The sequence below is a fragment of the Salvelinus namaycush genome, chromosome 31, assembly GCF_016432855.1.
Source record: "Salvelinus namaycush isolate Seneca chromosome 31, SaNama_1.0, whole genome shotgun sequence".
In the NCBI taxonomy this organism is placed as follows: domain Eukaryota; kingdom Metazoa; phylum Chordata; class Actinopteri; order Salmoniformes; family Salmonidae; genus Salvelinus; species Salvelinus namaycush.
In genome coordinates, this window is record NC_052337.1 from 18,814,544 (window position 1) to 18,829,120 (window position 14,577).

At 42.6% G+C, this 14,577-nt stretch overlaps 1 protein-coding gene across 3 annotated transcripts in view; it reads left to right on the top strand.

The window, feature by feature from the left end:
- The window catches only part of nek6 (NIMA-related kinase 6), a 78,692-nt gene extending 64,442 nt beyond the window's left edge, over positions 1-14,250 (top strand). For 2 of the 3 annotated variants that reach the window (XM_038970026.1, XM_038970027.1), the window contains 3 exons: positions 3,876-3,970; positions 10,787-10,900; positions 12,538-12,648. In XM_038970026.1, coding sequence (XP_038825954.1) covers positions 3,876-3,970; positions 10,787-10,900; positions 12,538-12,648 — 320 coding nt within the window. Of the gene's footprint in view, positions 1-3,875; positions 3,971-10,786; positions 10,901-12,537 lie in introns of all 3 variants that reach the window. The other variant, XM_038970025.1, reaches the window with a different exon arrangement.
- The last annotated feature ends 327 nt before the right edge of the window (positions 14,251-14,577 follow it).

Here is a 14,577-nt window from a genome sequence, read left to right on the forward strand (position 1 = left end):
GACATTTCACATTCTTAAAATAAAGTGGTGATCCAAACTGACCTAAGATAGGGAATTTTTACTAGGATTAAAATGTCAGGAATTGGGAAAAACTGAGTTTAAATGTATTTGGCTAAGGTGTATATAAACTTCCGACTTCAACTGTGTATATATATATAACCCCTTTTGAGGACTCAAACCTCTTCTAGAACACAAATTGTCTCTGTAGAGCTTGGCTACCAATAAAAACGCATGTTCACTTCAAAAAGTTTGTTGAAGGTTTACATTAACCATACGTGTAAAAATTGCTACTCAACTAACAACTCACTTCTATGCAACAAGAAGATTTCACCCCAAAACAATTGCCTCTCAACTAGCAACCTACTTCTATACAACAAGAAGATTTCACAAAATTAGAGGCCTCAAACCTTTTAATAGAGTGCCAAAGGACTAAACTCTGTAAGAAAACAAAGTACTTGAACACTTCTACATCACAGATACATATCACTCATTGCATGCACTATTTTAACCTGATTTGGTTCTTTTAAAATGATATTGGTCTCGACTCACCCAGCAAATCTGCCATCAATCAGGAGATTAAGAGTTGACTCCCCAAAGTGGGTTGTGCACAGCATCCTCTCTTTCCTCTGGATCAACACACAGTTGATAAGTTTTCTTATTGTTGTTGTTCAGACCAATTCATCCGGGTCACGGCACCAAGTGTTAGCAATTTATGTTATTCTTCAATAACACAAAGCAACTCCAAAGCAAATCACTGGGAGAAAAATAGGTTTATTTGAGAAGAACAAATCAAGATGTTATGCTGGGAGGTAGATGTTCAGATGTTTAGTCTTCCCTCTCCTCAGCTTTTCTCCATTGGACAAAGGAACAGTATGCCATTTATTACCCCCCACCCTAGCCTGGGGTTGACCAATCAGAAGTCCTTGCAGTACAACTTGTCCAATGGCCAAATAACAAGTATCCTGCTCTCGACTCAATGTACAGACCAATGAAAACGTGGCACACGTAGCTCTGAGTTCAGGAGTGACATTCCACAGATTCTGAACAGATGTTGAACCGAAACCCAACTCCTATTTACATTGACAATTCCCTATTGACCATTAATTCTAGTACTCTCATCCTCTGCGTTGTGTATTTATCTTCAAAATATTCTTATACTTGGACATGATTTGGAAAGGCACACACCTGTCTATATAAGGTCCCACAGTTGACAGTGCATGTCAGAGCAAAAACTAAATCATGAGATTGAAGGAATTCTCCGTAGAGCTCAGTGACAGGATTGTGTCGAGGCACAGATATGGGGAAGGGTACCAAAAAATTCTGCAGCATTGAAGGTCCCCAAGAACACAGTGCCCTCCATCAGTCTTAAATGGAAGAAGTTTGGAACCACCAAGTCTTCCTAGAGCTGGCCGCCCGGCCAAACTGAGCAATCGTGAATTTTTGTATTCACTAGTAAGAATAAGAAATATAGTTAAAAAAATTTTTAAAAAAAGACCCAGAATCTCAATTGATGGGAATGAAATGGAACAATTCACAATTACTAGATTCCACTGAGTTTTAATTGATGAAAAGTTATACTGGAAAGATCATATTCAATTTGTCTGCAGCAAAGTGATGAAATCTGTTAGTATTTTACCTTTATTTAACTAGGCAAGTCAGTTAAGAACAAATTCTTATTTACAATGACGGCCAAGGAACAGTGGGTTAATTGCCTTGTTCAGGGGTAGAAAGACACATTTTTACCTTGTCAGCTCAGGGATTTGATCTAGCAACCTTTCGTTTTTCTGGCCCAACGCTCTAACCACTAGGCTACCTGCCGCCCCCACTGGGAAACCTGCCTAGTATCATCAGAAAGATTAGTGTTTTAGTTCATCAGTCTTGCTTCTTAAAACTCTATTCTATAACTTAATTTACCCATGTCTCATTTACTGGAATATTTTCTGGGCCAGTACATATGCCTTCTACCTACACAAATTACTCATCCTGCAAAATACATTTTCAAGACTAGCCACCTCCTCTAATTACCTGGCTCCATCTGCACTGGGAGTCTGATGAACCAAACTGCTCAGTAATCTTCTCCATATAGCCTAACTCTCACACACTCACACATTTAAACAAAATAAATATATTACTGATCAATTCATTCATACATTTATAATTAGTATGTTTTGTTATCTGTTTTAACAAACCTTTTTTATTCTTGTACTTTTTTTTGTGGTGTGGTTTTCATATCAGCCCTTGGGCTTCCAACCACACCTGCACATTGTTTTTTATTTATCTGTATTGTTTTACATTTTGTTGTCATTTTGTTGTCTATCACTTGCTTTCTTTGGTGCAAATAAATAAAACTCAAAACTAAAACTAGCCTCAGAGAACAGCACCTTTTTAACAAACCCTCTCCGGTCTCCTTGGCAACTGCTCACAGTGTCATGCTTTATTAAGGTTGCTGACCTACGCATGCGTTTGCATATGCAAATATATTCAGTGTCTGCTTTCCCCCCTTTAGGTAGAGATGGAAAGATGGGCTGGGTTTTAGGGGGTTTGGGCTGGAGATGGAATGATTGTCAAACCAATAGATGGGCTGGGTTTTAGGGGGTTTGGGCTGGAGATGGAATGATTGTCGAACCAATAGATGGGCTGGGTTTTAGGGGGTTTGGGCTGGAGATGGAATGATTGTCGAACCAATAGATGGGCTGGGTTTTAGGGGGTTTGGGCTGGAGATGGAATGATTATCAAACCAATAGATGGGCTGGGTTTTAGGGGGTTTGGGCTGGAGATGGAATGATTGTCAAACCAATAGATGGGCTGGGTTTTAGGGGGTTTGGGCTGGAGATGGAATGATTGTCGAACCAATAGATGGGCTGGGTTTTAGGGGGTTTGGGCTGGAGATGGAATGATTGTCAAACCAATAGATGGGCTGGGTTTTAGGGGGTTTGGGCTGGAGACGGAATGATTGTCAATCCAATAGATGGGCTGGGTTTTAGGGGGTTTGGTCTGGAGATGGAATGATTGTCGAACAAACTAACATATGATGCATGTTGGTTTTGTGGATGGACTTGTCACCCAAACAAAAGCATCAGTGTATTGTCGCTAGTGAGGTGTTTTATATATTGGTATTTGATTCTCTTTCCATTATTAGCTGCTGCTCTTGGGGCCCTATTCAACAAAAGTTGGCCAAATGATTTTGGGTATAAAAATATGCAGTAAGTCATGTCAGAAGCTAGCAGATTCATTACTTACCAACAACAGCTGCAAATTCCACGTTTTGAAGTTCACTTTCCTTGTTTTGGCTAACAGCACTCATGAATCTAGCAAATACGTTTTGTGGGTCATAGTGCAGTATATATTTGGTTTCATAGCACAAAGGTTTGTTAGCACATTTCTCACACTGGCTTTAGCCACAGAGGGAACAGGCCTGCCCCGACAAGTTCAGGGGGGTGCCTAGCAACATGTTCCTCGGAGGAAGTCAACATATGCATTGAGCGACAAAGTCCCATGATTTGTGAATCTGTTTGGACCGAACATCTAGCACGACAGCTAAAATGGCTTTGAAAAAACAAGATTTTAGCTAATAGAGAAACATATCTAACTAAATAACTACATTATGGCATTCACTAATAATAAACGATTGACATATAAAATAAATGTAGGTACATTTGTGGACAGAATTCATGTTTACTCAACCTTTTAAGTGTATTTTGTATTGTCACTATCCACTCCCCATTCGCAAATCAATTGGAATTTCAAAGTGTTGCTGTAGTCATCAGTAAAGCTATGTATTAATGATTGCTCAAGCCCCATGTACTTGTCTCAATTTCAAATGTACGATTTATTGTTAAAAAGCAGTTGTCTAAAACCAGACCTTTTTGTCTCAGTGGGGACACCGTACTACATGTCTCCAGAGAGGATCCACGAGGGTGGCTACAACTTCAAGTCAGACATCTGGTCCCTGGGATGCCTTCTCTATGAGGTAGGTTTACTGCTTTTTCATTTGAGTCATTTAGGAAACACTCTTATCCAGAGCAACTTACAGGAGCAATTAGCGTTAAGTTCCTTGCTCAAGGGCACATCAACAGATTTTTCACCTATTCGGCTCGGTGGTCTGAACCAGCGATCTTTCGATTAATAGTCCAACGCTCTTAACCGCTAGGCTACCTGCTGCTTAACAGGTGAGAGTTAGTGCTCGGCTAGATCACACTCCTGCATACCCACTAGCTCTCCAGGAAACATTTACGCATCTGCTGAAACACAGTAGGGCTGCGGACACTCAAACGATCAATTAAACCAAATCCTGCTTGGCTGGGAGAAACATATCTAGATGGAGAGGCCTATGTAATTGTAGTTGAAACACTGATTACTATTCCCAATACAATTCAATGGAAATTATACCCCCATTTTTGGCTGGTGTAGGCCGTCATTGTAAATAAGAATTTGTTCTTAACTGACTTGCCTAGTTAAATAAAGGTTACATTTAAAAATAGATAACATCCTTAATATTAGCGATTGTGCACCAGCTGTTAACAGAGACACACCCCTGACCTGACGTCGCCGTTCTGTCCTGCGTGTTTCCCGAAAACCCAGCTAGATTTGTATTTTCCATGTCCTTGTTCATCCACGACTCATGAAACATAGGATATTATAGTTTTTCAGATCACGTTGATAGGATAGTCTCGAATGGAGCTCGTCCAGGTTATTCTCCAGGGATTGCACGTTCGCCAATAGAACGGATGGTGGAGGCAGTTTATCCACTCGTCGACGTAGTCCCGTCAGGTTTTCCGCACGCCGGCCTCTATAACGCTGTCTCTTCCTCCTCCGAGTGTCACGGATTTGGAACTGGTCCAAGATGAGCAGTATGTCTTTCACTTCCGATTCATTGAAGTAGAAATTCTCATCCAAATTGAGGTTAGTGATCACCGTTTTGATGTCCAGAAGCTCTTTTCGGTCATAGGAAACGATGGCGGAAACATGACACCGTTTTGATGTCCAGAAGCTCTTTTAGGTCGTAGGAAACGATGGCGGAAACATGACACCGTTTTGATGTCCAGAAGCTCTTTTAGGTCATAGGAAACGATGGCGGAAACATGACACCGTTTTGATGTCCAGAAGCTCTTTTAGGTCGTAGGAAACGATGGCGGAAACATTACACTGTTTTGATGTCCAGAAGCTCTTTTAGGTCGTAGGAAACGATGGCGGAAACATGACACCGTTTTGATGTCCAGAAGCTCTTTTAGGTCGTAGGAAACGATGGCGGAAACATGACACCGTTTTGATGTCCAGAAGCTCTTGTAGGTCGTAGGAAACGATGGCGGAAACATGACACCGTTTTGATGTCCAGAAGCTCTTTTAGGTCATAGGAAACGATGGCGGAAACATGACACCGTTTTGATGTCCAGAAGCTCTTTTAGGTCGTAGGAAACGATGGCGGAAACATGACACCGTTTTGATGTCCAGAAGCTCTTGTAGGTCGTAGGAAACGATGGCGGAAACATGACACCGTTTTGATGTCCAGAAGCTCTTTTAGGTCGTAGGAAACGATGGCGGAAACATTACACCGTTTTGATGTCCAGAAGCTCTTTTAGGTCGTAGGAAACGATGGCGGAAACATGACACCGTTTTGATGTCCAGAAGCTCTTGTAGGTCGTAGGAAACGATGGCGGAAACAGTACACCGTTTTGATGTCCAGAAGCTCTTGTAGGTCGTAGGAAACGATGGCGGAAACAGTACACCGTTTTGATGTCCAGAAGCTCTTGTAGGTCGTAGGAAACGATGGCGGAAACATTACAGTGCCTTCAGAAAGTATTGTTTTTGTTGTGTTACAAGGTGGGATTAAAATAGATTTGTCATTTTTTGTAAATGACCTACACAAAATTCTCTAAGTATTTGTATTTTGTATTTATTATCTATCCCCATTAGCTTCTGCCAAAGTAATGTCAAAGCGGAAGACAATTCGAAAAATTTAAAAAATGTATGAAAAATAAAACAGTAGTACAAAAGTAGGTAGACACCCCTTCAAATGTGTGGATTCGGCTATTTCAGCCACACCCGTTGCTGACAGCTGTATAAAATTGAGCACACAGCCATGCAATCTCCATAGACAAACATTGGCAGTATAATGGCCTTACTGAAGTGCTCAGTGACTTTCAACGTGGCACCATCATAGGATGCCACCTTTCCAACAAGTCAGTTTGTCAAATGTCTGCCCTGCTAGAGCTGCCCCGGTGAACTGTAAGTGCTGTTATTGTGAAGTGTAAACGTCTAGGAGCAACAATGGCTTAGCCACGAAGTTGTAGGCCACACAAGCTCACAGAATAGGACCACCAAGTGGTGAATCGCTCAGCATGAGGACAGCATCCTCTGTCCTCGGTTGCAACACTCACTACCGAGTTCCAAACTGTCTCTGGAAGCAACGTCAGCACAAGAACTGTTAGTCGGGAGCTTCATAAAATGGGTTTCTATGGCCGAGCAGCCGCACACAAGTATAAGATCACCATGCGCAATGCCAAGCGTCTGCTGGAGTGGTGTAAAGCTTGCCGCCATTGGACTCTGGAGCAGTGGAAACACGTTCTCTGGAGTGATAAATCACGCTTCACCATCTGGCAGTCTGACGGACGAATCTGGGATTGGCAAATGCAAGGAGAACGCTACCTGCCCAAATGCATAGTGCCAACTGTAAAGTTTGGTGGAGGAGGAATATTGGTCTGGGGCTGTTCCTAGGCATTTATGGGGCACCTGACAAGACACATCGTATCTCATCTCAGTGTTGTATAGCGACTGAGTTTTCAAACCAAATATAGTATGGAGAAAAGTGAGAATGTTTTTACTTCTCTCCACTTCAATTGTTGAAGTTTTTATAGTTTCCCTCCCCACTAATTATTTGCTGTGCGGATGTGTGTGTAACTGTGTAAGCATCCATGTTTCCTGCATGAGTCTACATGCTTGTTTGTGTGTGTGTGTGTGTGTGTGTGTGTGTGTGTGTGTGTGTGTGTGTGTGTGTGTGTGTGTGTGTGTGTGTGAGAGTGCACACACAAAAATAACAGAAACAGCTCATAATTCCATTATTCTGGATGCTGACACTGCGTCAGCGTTATTAAACTGTCAATAACAATGCTTCTTCAGTCAGTCATGGACTTGGCATTCTCTGTTGATAAAGACTAGGGGCTGCATCACAAATGGCACCCTATTCCTTATATAGTGCACTACTTTTGACCAGAGCCCTATGGGAGCCCTATGGGCCCTGGTCATAAATAATGCACTACATAGGGAATAGGGTGCCATTTGGGATGAAGGCTAGAGCTCGCTGGGCCTAAGGAGCTGTGTGCTGTGTTGTGAGGGAAGCTGAATGGTCAGCAGTATGTGTTGTGAGGGAAGCTGAATGGTCAGCAGTATGTGTTGTGAGGGAAGCTGAATGGTCAGCAGTATGTGTTGTGAGGGAAGCTGAATGGCCAGCAGTATGTGTTGTGAGGGAGGCTGAATGGTCAGCAGTATGTGTTGTGAGGGAAGCTGAATGGTCAGCAGTATGTGTTGTGAGGGAGGCTGAATGGCCAGCAGTATGTGTTGTGAGGGAGGCTGAATGGTCAGCAGTATGTGTTGTGAGGGAGGCTGAATGGTCAGCAGTATGTGTTGTGAGGGAGGCTGAATGGTCAGCAGTATGTGTTGTGAGGGAGGCTGAATGGTCAGCAGTATGTGTTGTGAGGGAGGCTGAATGGTCAGCAGTATGTGTTGTGAGGGAAGCTGAATGGTCAGCAGTATGTGTTGTGAGGGAAGCTGAATGGTCAGCAGTATGTGTTGTGAGGGAAGCTGAATGGTCAGCAGTATGTGTTGTGAGGGAAGCTGAATGGCCAGCAGTATGTGTTGTGAGGGAGGCTGAATGGCCAGCAGTATGTGTTGTGAGGAAGATTGAATGGTCAGCAGTATGTGTTGTGAGGGAGGCTGAATGGCCAGCAGCATGTGTTGTGAGGGAGGCTGAATGGTCAGCAGTATGTGTTGTGAGGGAGGCTGAATGGTCAGCAGTATGTGTTGTGAGGGAAGCTGAATGGTCAGCAGTATGTGTTGTGAGGGAGGCTGAATGGCCAGCAGTATGTGTTGTGAGGGAGGCTGAATGGCCAGCAGTATGTGTTGTGAGGGAGGCTGAATGGCCAGCAGTATGTGTTGTGAGGGAGGCTGAATGGTCAGCAGTATGTGTTGTGAGGGAGGCTGAATGGTCAGCAGTATGTGTTGTGAGGGAGGCTGAATGGTCAGCAGCATGTGTTGTGAGGGAGGCTGAATGGTCAGCAGTATGTGTTGTGAGGGAGGCTGAATGGTCAGCAGTATGTGTTGTGGGGGAAGCTGAATGGTCAGCAGTATGTGTTGTGAGGGAGGCTGAATGGCCAGCAGTATGTGTTGTGAGGGAGGCTGAATGGTCAGCAGTTTGTGTTGTGAGAGAGGCTGAATGGTCAGCAGTATGTGTTGTGAGGGAGGCTGAATGGTCAGCAGTATGTGTTGTGAGGGAGGCTGAATGGTCAGCAGTTTGTGTTGTGAGGGAGGCTGAATGGTCAGCAGTATGTGTTGTGAGGGAGGCTGAATGGTCAGCAGTATGTGTTGTGAGGGAGGCTGAATGGTCAGCAGTATGTGTTGTGAGGGAGGCTGAATGGCCAGCAGTATGCCTTTCTTGTAATTCTCAACTACTCTCACTCTCTGTCGGTCTCTGCTTATACTTACATATAAAATGTCCCTCTGTCTCCCCCTTCCTTGTCTCTCTCTTTCTCTTGGTCTTCTCTGCCATGGGACAAACAATATCAAAATCAAGAAAATTGATAGGGAGCTTCACAGAGTTTTAAATGGGAATCAGAGAGAGAACGTCAATGTTAAAGTGATTTGATTTGATTTTCATTCCAAGAGTCTCGCTTGACAGACTGTTAACATAAATGTTCAAATTGAGTAGCTGGCTAGCACACGCAAGATTTTGGTTCTGGATTCTGAAATTACAATTCCACTGGACTAGAGCTATTTAGACTCAGATGTTTTTCAAAAGAAAGTACTGGAGAGAGAGAGAGATATATAATCATTTCTCATGCAGACACCATGATAATCTTCAAAGAACCTGGCTGATTGATATTCAGATACACGGAAGGTGGGAGCCAATATAACCACAATTAGAAATCTCTTTCACCGTTTTCTTCCACTCACTCGCTCGCTTGCACGCACACACGCAAATACACGCACCCGTTGCTAAGAGACCATTAGTTAAACAGAAGTGTTCCTTCCTTTGTGATTGAATATTTTGGGGTCTGTTTTGTTGTAAAGGACAGTGTGTGGGTTTAGTTTCAGTCCATTAACATGTAGTACAGAAAACTATTTACTGTATATGTTCATATATTTATTCATATTTAGAAACTTGCCTACCCTCTGTCTGGCCCAATCCCAAATCAATCCCTAAGGCCTATGCCCCATGCACTTGTAGAGATCTGAGAGCATTTCCCCTTGCCCTCTGATAGGCTAGCTAGGTGGAAGTTTCACCATGTTGCTTATACCAATCATATCGTCTCAGATCTTCACATGTGCATATGGTTTAGAGGTCTATTTGGGATTGGGCAACTGATCATGCTAATGAGCATGGGTCACAGCTCGGGGTCAAAGGTTACAATAATTATCGGATTCCTCCCTATTAAAAATATAACCATCTCTATCAGGCAAGTCCACTCAGCCCATCTCACCATGAGCAGGCATGAGAATGAAAGAAATGAGAGATTGAGAGATAATAAGTAATGATGAAATTAATGATGATGAAATACATTTCTTATTATACACTGGGTGGTTCGAGCCCTGAATGCTAATTGGCTGACAGTGCCAATATATCCTCCAAACACCGGCTTCGAGGGCATTATCACTTTATTATTATCACGGGTTACCAACATATTCAAATGATGGTTGACATATTTTCATTAACTTTAAAAAAAAATGTATTTATTCATACTATTTCATCCTTCCACAAGACATAGTCCCGACACAAATCTAGGGTTGCTAGAGACGCGAACCAGTCATTCAGTCTTTTTGTTTTGTATCTATGGACGCGACCCAGTCGTTCAGTCTTTTTGTTCTGTATCTATGGACGGGACCCAGTCGTTCAGTCTTTTTGTTCAGTATCTATGGACGCGACTCAGTCGTTCAGACTTTTTGTTCTGTATCTATGGACGCGACCCAGTTGTTTGTTCTAAAATGTTCTATTGTCATACTGGCTGGCAACGTTCTTATCCCTTGCTTGCTAGCTAGCCAACTACGGCTAACTTAGTCACGTCAAAAAGTGCAGCCAGAATAACAGCAAAGTAGTTACATTTGCACTTGTTTAAGCTGTTTTCTAGTGACACTTATTTCAATACATCATAACAATGAGCTAATGAGGCGCGATTTCGCCTGGCATAGAATATGTGCTCACTCGTCAGGACTGTTGTTCAGAGGAGCTAGCCAACAACACAGCTACAGTAACACACTCACTTTAAAATGAAGCTGGAAAGACTGCAAATTAGCTGTGTTTCATTTGACCTTTTTTCAATTGAATTTTTGTTGTATATATCCATAAAAATGATGCCAGATGATTCATGATTTCGACTGGCTAAGAAACGCTGTCTATCTGTCTTGTCCCAACTCCCAACTTGCAGGCAGGAAGTGCAATACAGGATGTTGCTTCATCCTATTTTTATATCATTTTTTTGTACTTGTCCATTATGTCTCTCATCCACCCAATAACCACTGGTGTGATTTTGTTATTATAATGGCGTTGTTATAATCTAGAATATTTTTTCTGTAACAGATGGCTGCGTTGCAGAGTCCATTCTATGGGGACAAGATGAACCTCCTCTCTCTGTGCCAAAAGATTGAGCAGTGTGACTACCCTCCACTACCACCTGACCACTACTCTGAGAAGGTAAGAACAGGTCAGAGTAGAACCTCCAAGAACTCATTTGGAAGTTGCATTAAGTTGATTTTCACACTGTGATTCTCATTGAAAGCAAGTCTAAGAAGTGGTAGATCTGTTCCATGTGCGCTAATTCTATGCTTCCCGGTATTAAGTTTAGTTTTTGCATCTTTTACTTTGGGTTTTGTACACCAGCTTCAAACAGCTGAAAATACAATGAAAAAATACAGTGGAACTGGCTTTGAGGTCCAGAGTTGAGTTGAAAGGCTATACACTATACATGCTTGTTTTGTCACAAACTGAAATGAGGCAAACCAGTAGAATTTTAGCAACCAGGAAATGGCGGAGCGATTCCTGCATAGTGCATCTGTAGGTGATTTTCACACAATTCAGACAACGCCACTACATTAGGTGATTTTCATTCCATTAGGGGTCATCGATGAAGATGTTAGCCTATGGCTTCCTTATGCTGCTTCAATGTGCTACTCAACATTATCCAACTGGGAGGGGGGTAGAGAAAAAAAGGCCTCAGTCTGAACCACTCTTTTCAGTCATTGGCAGTTTAAGAGAGCACAGTGTCAGAGACTGATTAGCTACAGCACTACACCACTGGCACAGTATGACAGAAGAAGAGCAAGACTGACAGCACTTTAAATGAGGCCAGACAAAGCCTTGTACACCATCACTCTACTAGATTAGCCTTCCACACATAGCACTTTCTGCCCTTCACCACCATGCCTCTCCATCTCGCCCTTTCTCATTCTCTCTCATTCTCTCTGGTGTAGCCCCAATCTGTCTGCCTGCATGTCTGTCTCTCTGCTGCTCCATCTCTCTCTCTTCATCTTTGAGTGCAGCCCTTGTCTATTTTCCTCCCTATCTTTTTGTTCCTTCTCTTTTTCCCCTCTCTCTTCTAGTGCTGCACCTGTCTCCCCTTTTCCATGTCTCTCCATCTCTCTCGTCTTGCTCCCTCTCCCCGGTCTTGTTTTTTGCTGAGCAAAGTGACAGCTCGGTGTTAGCTGCTTTGGCGATTTAAAGGTCAGGACTCCAACAGCTCATGTCGCCACTCAAATCAGAGCTCTGGAAATGGGGTTTAATGACAGGCGCAGGACACGCTGTGTCACTGAAGTGTTCCCCCCCCCGCCTTTGATTGGCATTAGAGGCCCTCTTTCTGTCAACTGACGGAACAACAAGGCACAGACCAACTACAACTTTCTGTAGGCATTACTCATGCTTTAGGCACTTCCTGCAGCTGACAAAAGAAGTCGTTGTTCGCCAATTCGCCGAAGCTTCTGCACATGGTTTTAAAATGCCAAAATGTCTTGTGATGAAATGTTAGAAGTCAAAGAGATCTGATCCATCCTTGTGTAGTTCAGTTACAGTTTAACTTTCTCTGTGCTCTGGAGTCCCTTGGTTAGGAAGTTCTGATCTTATAAATGACAGCAGGGGCAGACTCTCCCAATGTATTGTATGTTCATGGATGTGGAAATGCATTGAACTTAGCTTTAACAATTACACTTCTTATATAGAAGTTTTGAAAGTCCTCTTCAGTCTGTGACGTTTCTCATATGTTCGTGTTAGAATATTCTTAATGGGCTGTTCTGTTTTGTACAATAAATAATAAACTGAATGCTTCTTGTCGTCCACAGTTGCGAGACTTGGTCAGCATGTGCATCAAGCCCGACCCGGGCCAGCGCCCTGACATCGTGTTTGTTCTGCAGATCGCCAAACAGATGCAGCTGTGGACCTCCAGCACCTGAGCCCCCCCCCCCCCCCCCCCTCCACTTACCTCCTCAGTCCTCCGTGTGGACCCCCATCCTGACTGAACCACAGACCACCAGACCCACTGCCAACCTGCCTGGCTTGGTCTCACTAGGACCAGGTTGTTTAGCTCGCGTCTCAGAAATCGAGGAACTGATGAAACGATCGAGAGACTTTGGCATGACTGGACTGACTTTTTCTTTATCTTCAAATGAGGACTTAGACTTTATGCCGCGTTCACGTCGCGTCGGAAACTCGGGACCTCCGAGTTAATTGTATAGAACTTCCTATAGGTTGATTCTGATACCTCCCAAGTGGGGAAATTCGGGATCCGACTCTTCCGCCTAGGTTAACGAGTCGCACATTTCCAACATTATGTGAACGCGGTTTAAGTCCAGTTGTTTTTGTCCTCAATGACCTGGGGAGTCGCTTCGACGGTGGTCATGGTGATTTCTGTTTTTAGACTGTGTTGCGGTGATTCCGACAGAATCTTGTCTGGCCTCTTCGCTAACAGGAGAGCTCTGTCTCACAATGATGTCAGAGGGTTCTCTTATCAGCTAGGCAGGGGTTGCATTCCAAATAGATCCTGTCTTTTTCAGGTAAACCGTATGAATTGAAGGCCTAAATAGAAATCTCTTTCAGTGCTGTTTATTTTTCGGCCTCACACACATTTAACATCGTTTAGAAATAATTATTTTTTTAATGTTGCTTTAAATACCTCTGATCTGTATTTTGCATTCTTGTGTAGTGTCGTTTGTGATCCTAAGGCATTCAGTTAAGTGGACTTTGTTTCATAATTAACCATAAGATACATGCAAAATATTTGAGTCAGCATTAGGTCCTCCCAGGTCACACCTTGTGAGTTCTCTGCAACATGAGGCGCTTGCTACAACCACCAAGCAACACTGGTTTGAAATGGACTTCAGGACTTGATAACGTCTCCCTTTTCAAGGACCTCAAATGGCATAATGTAGAACATTGTCAAGGCTTATGGACTGAGCTTTGTAAAACTTTAGACTAGGTTTTTCAACAACAAAAAGTTATTTGCAGGAAACTGCCTGGGTGAAGGGTGTTATGCTGTTGCTTGACACCCATGCCATATTGTAATTGCGTGTATAGATCATAACTGCAGTTGACTGTCCACTGATGACTTCGTTCAGAGAAGGGTTTTAATTTGAGATGTACTATGAAATGATTTACATTATGTAGAAACAGCAAGAAGAACAGTTACAATTGTGCTGTAGAAACATTTAGAAAATGTTTTTTGCCTTGACAGCACTAAGCGGCAGATAGACGCTAGATTAAGAGGGTAAGTGATTGAGTCAAAGTTTACTAGTTTAGAAGACTGCAAAAACCTCAGTACTAATATTTTAGCAATTCTATTATATGTGCTTGTAAAATATCTAGAGCGTTCAATGACTATTCTTTGTAATGATTTTTCACTCAAAAGTAGTGTGTAGGCTATGGTTTTATTTTGTAATTGTACTTTCCTGTGGGGATTTGACATGATTTTGTGGAATCACGTTCAAGTGTTTCCCTTTTTGCATTTTGTAGTAGTTAAAAGGTTTATAAAATATTAATTCTTATACTCTTACATTTGATCCAATTTCAATTCCTTTCTTACCCGAAGTGTGTTATAAGACAGTAAGTTGTATTTATCAACCATCAATGAATAACACCATACAATATAAGTTGCTAAAATAAGGAATTTGATAGACTTAATTTACAAGAATAAAGGAATATTGTGCTATATATTGACTGGACAGCTGGCAAACAGAGACATCTGTCAATCCTGGAACAGTACTGACATTGGTTGACCTGTGATCTTTAGATACTCACCAAAGAGACATCCACCAGACCCACATCGTCGTCTGTAACGAGGTGGTAGTTCACGCAGTGGGATCAATGAATTCACCAGCACACTAGTA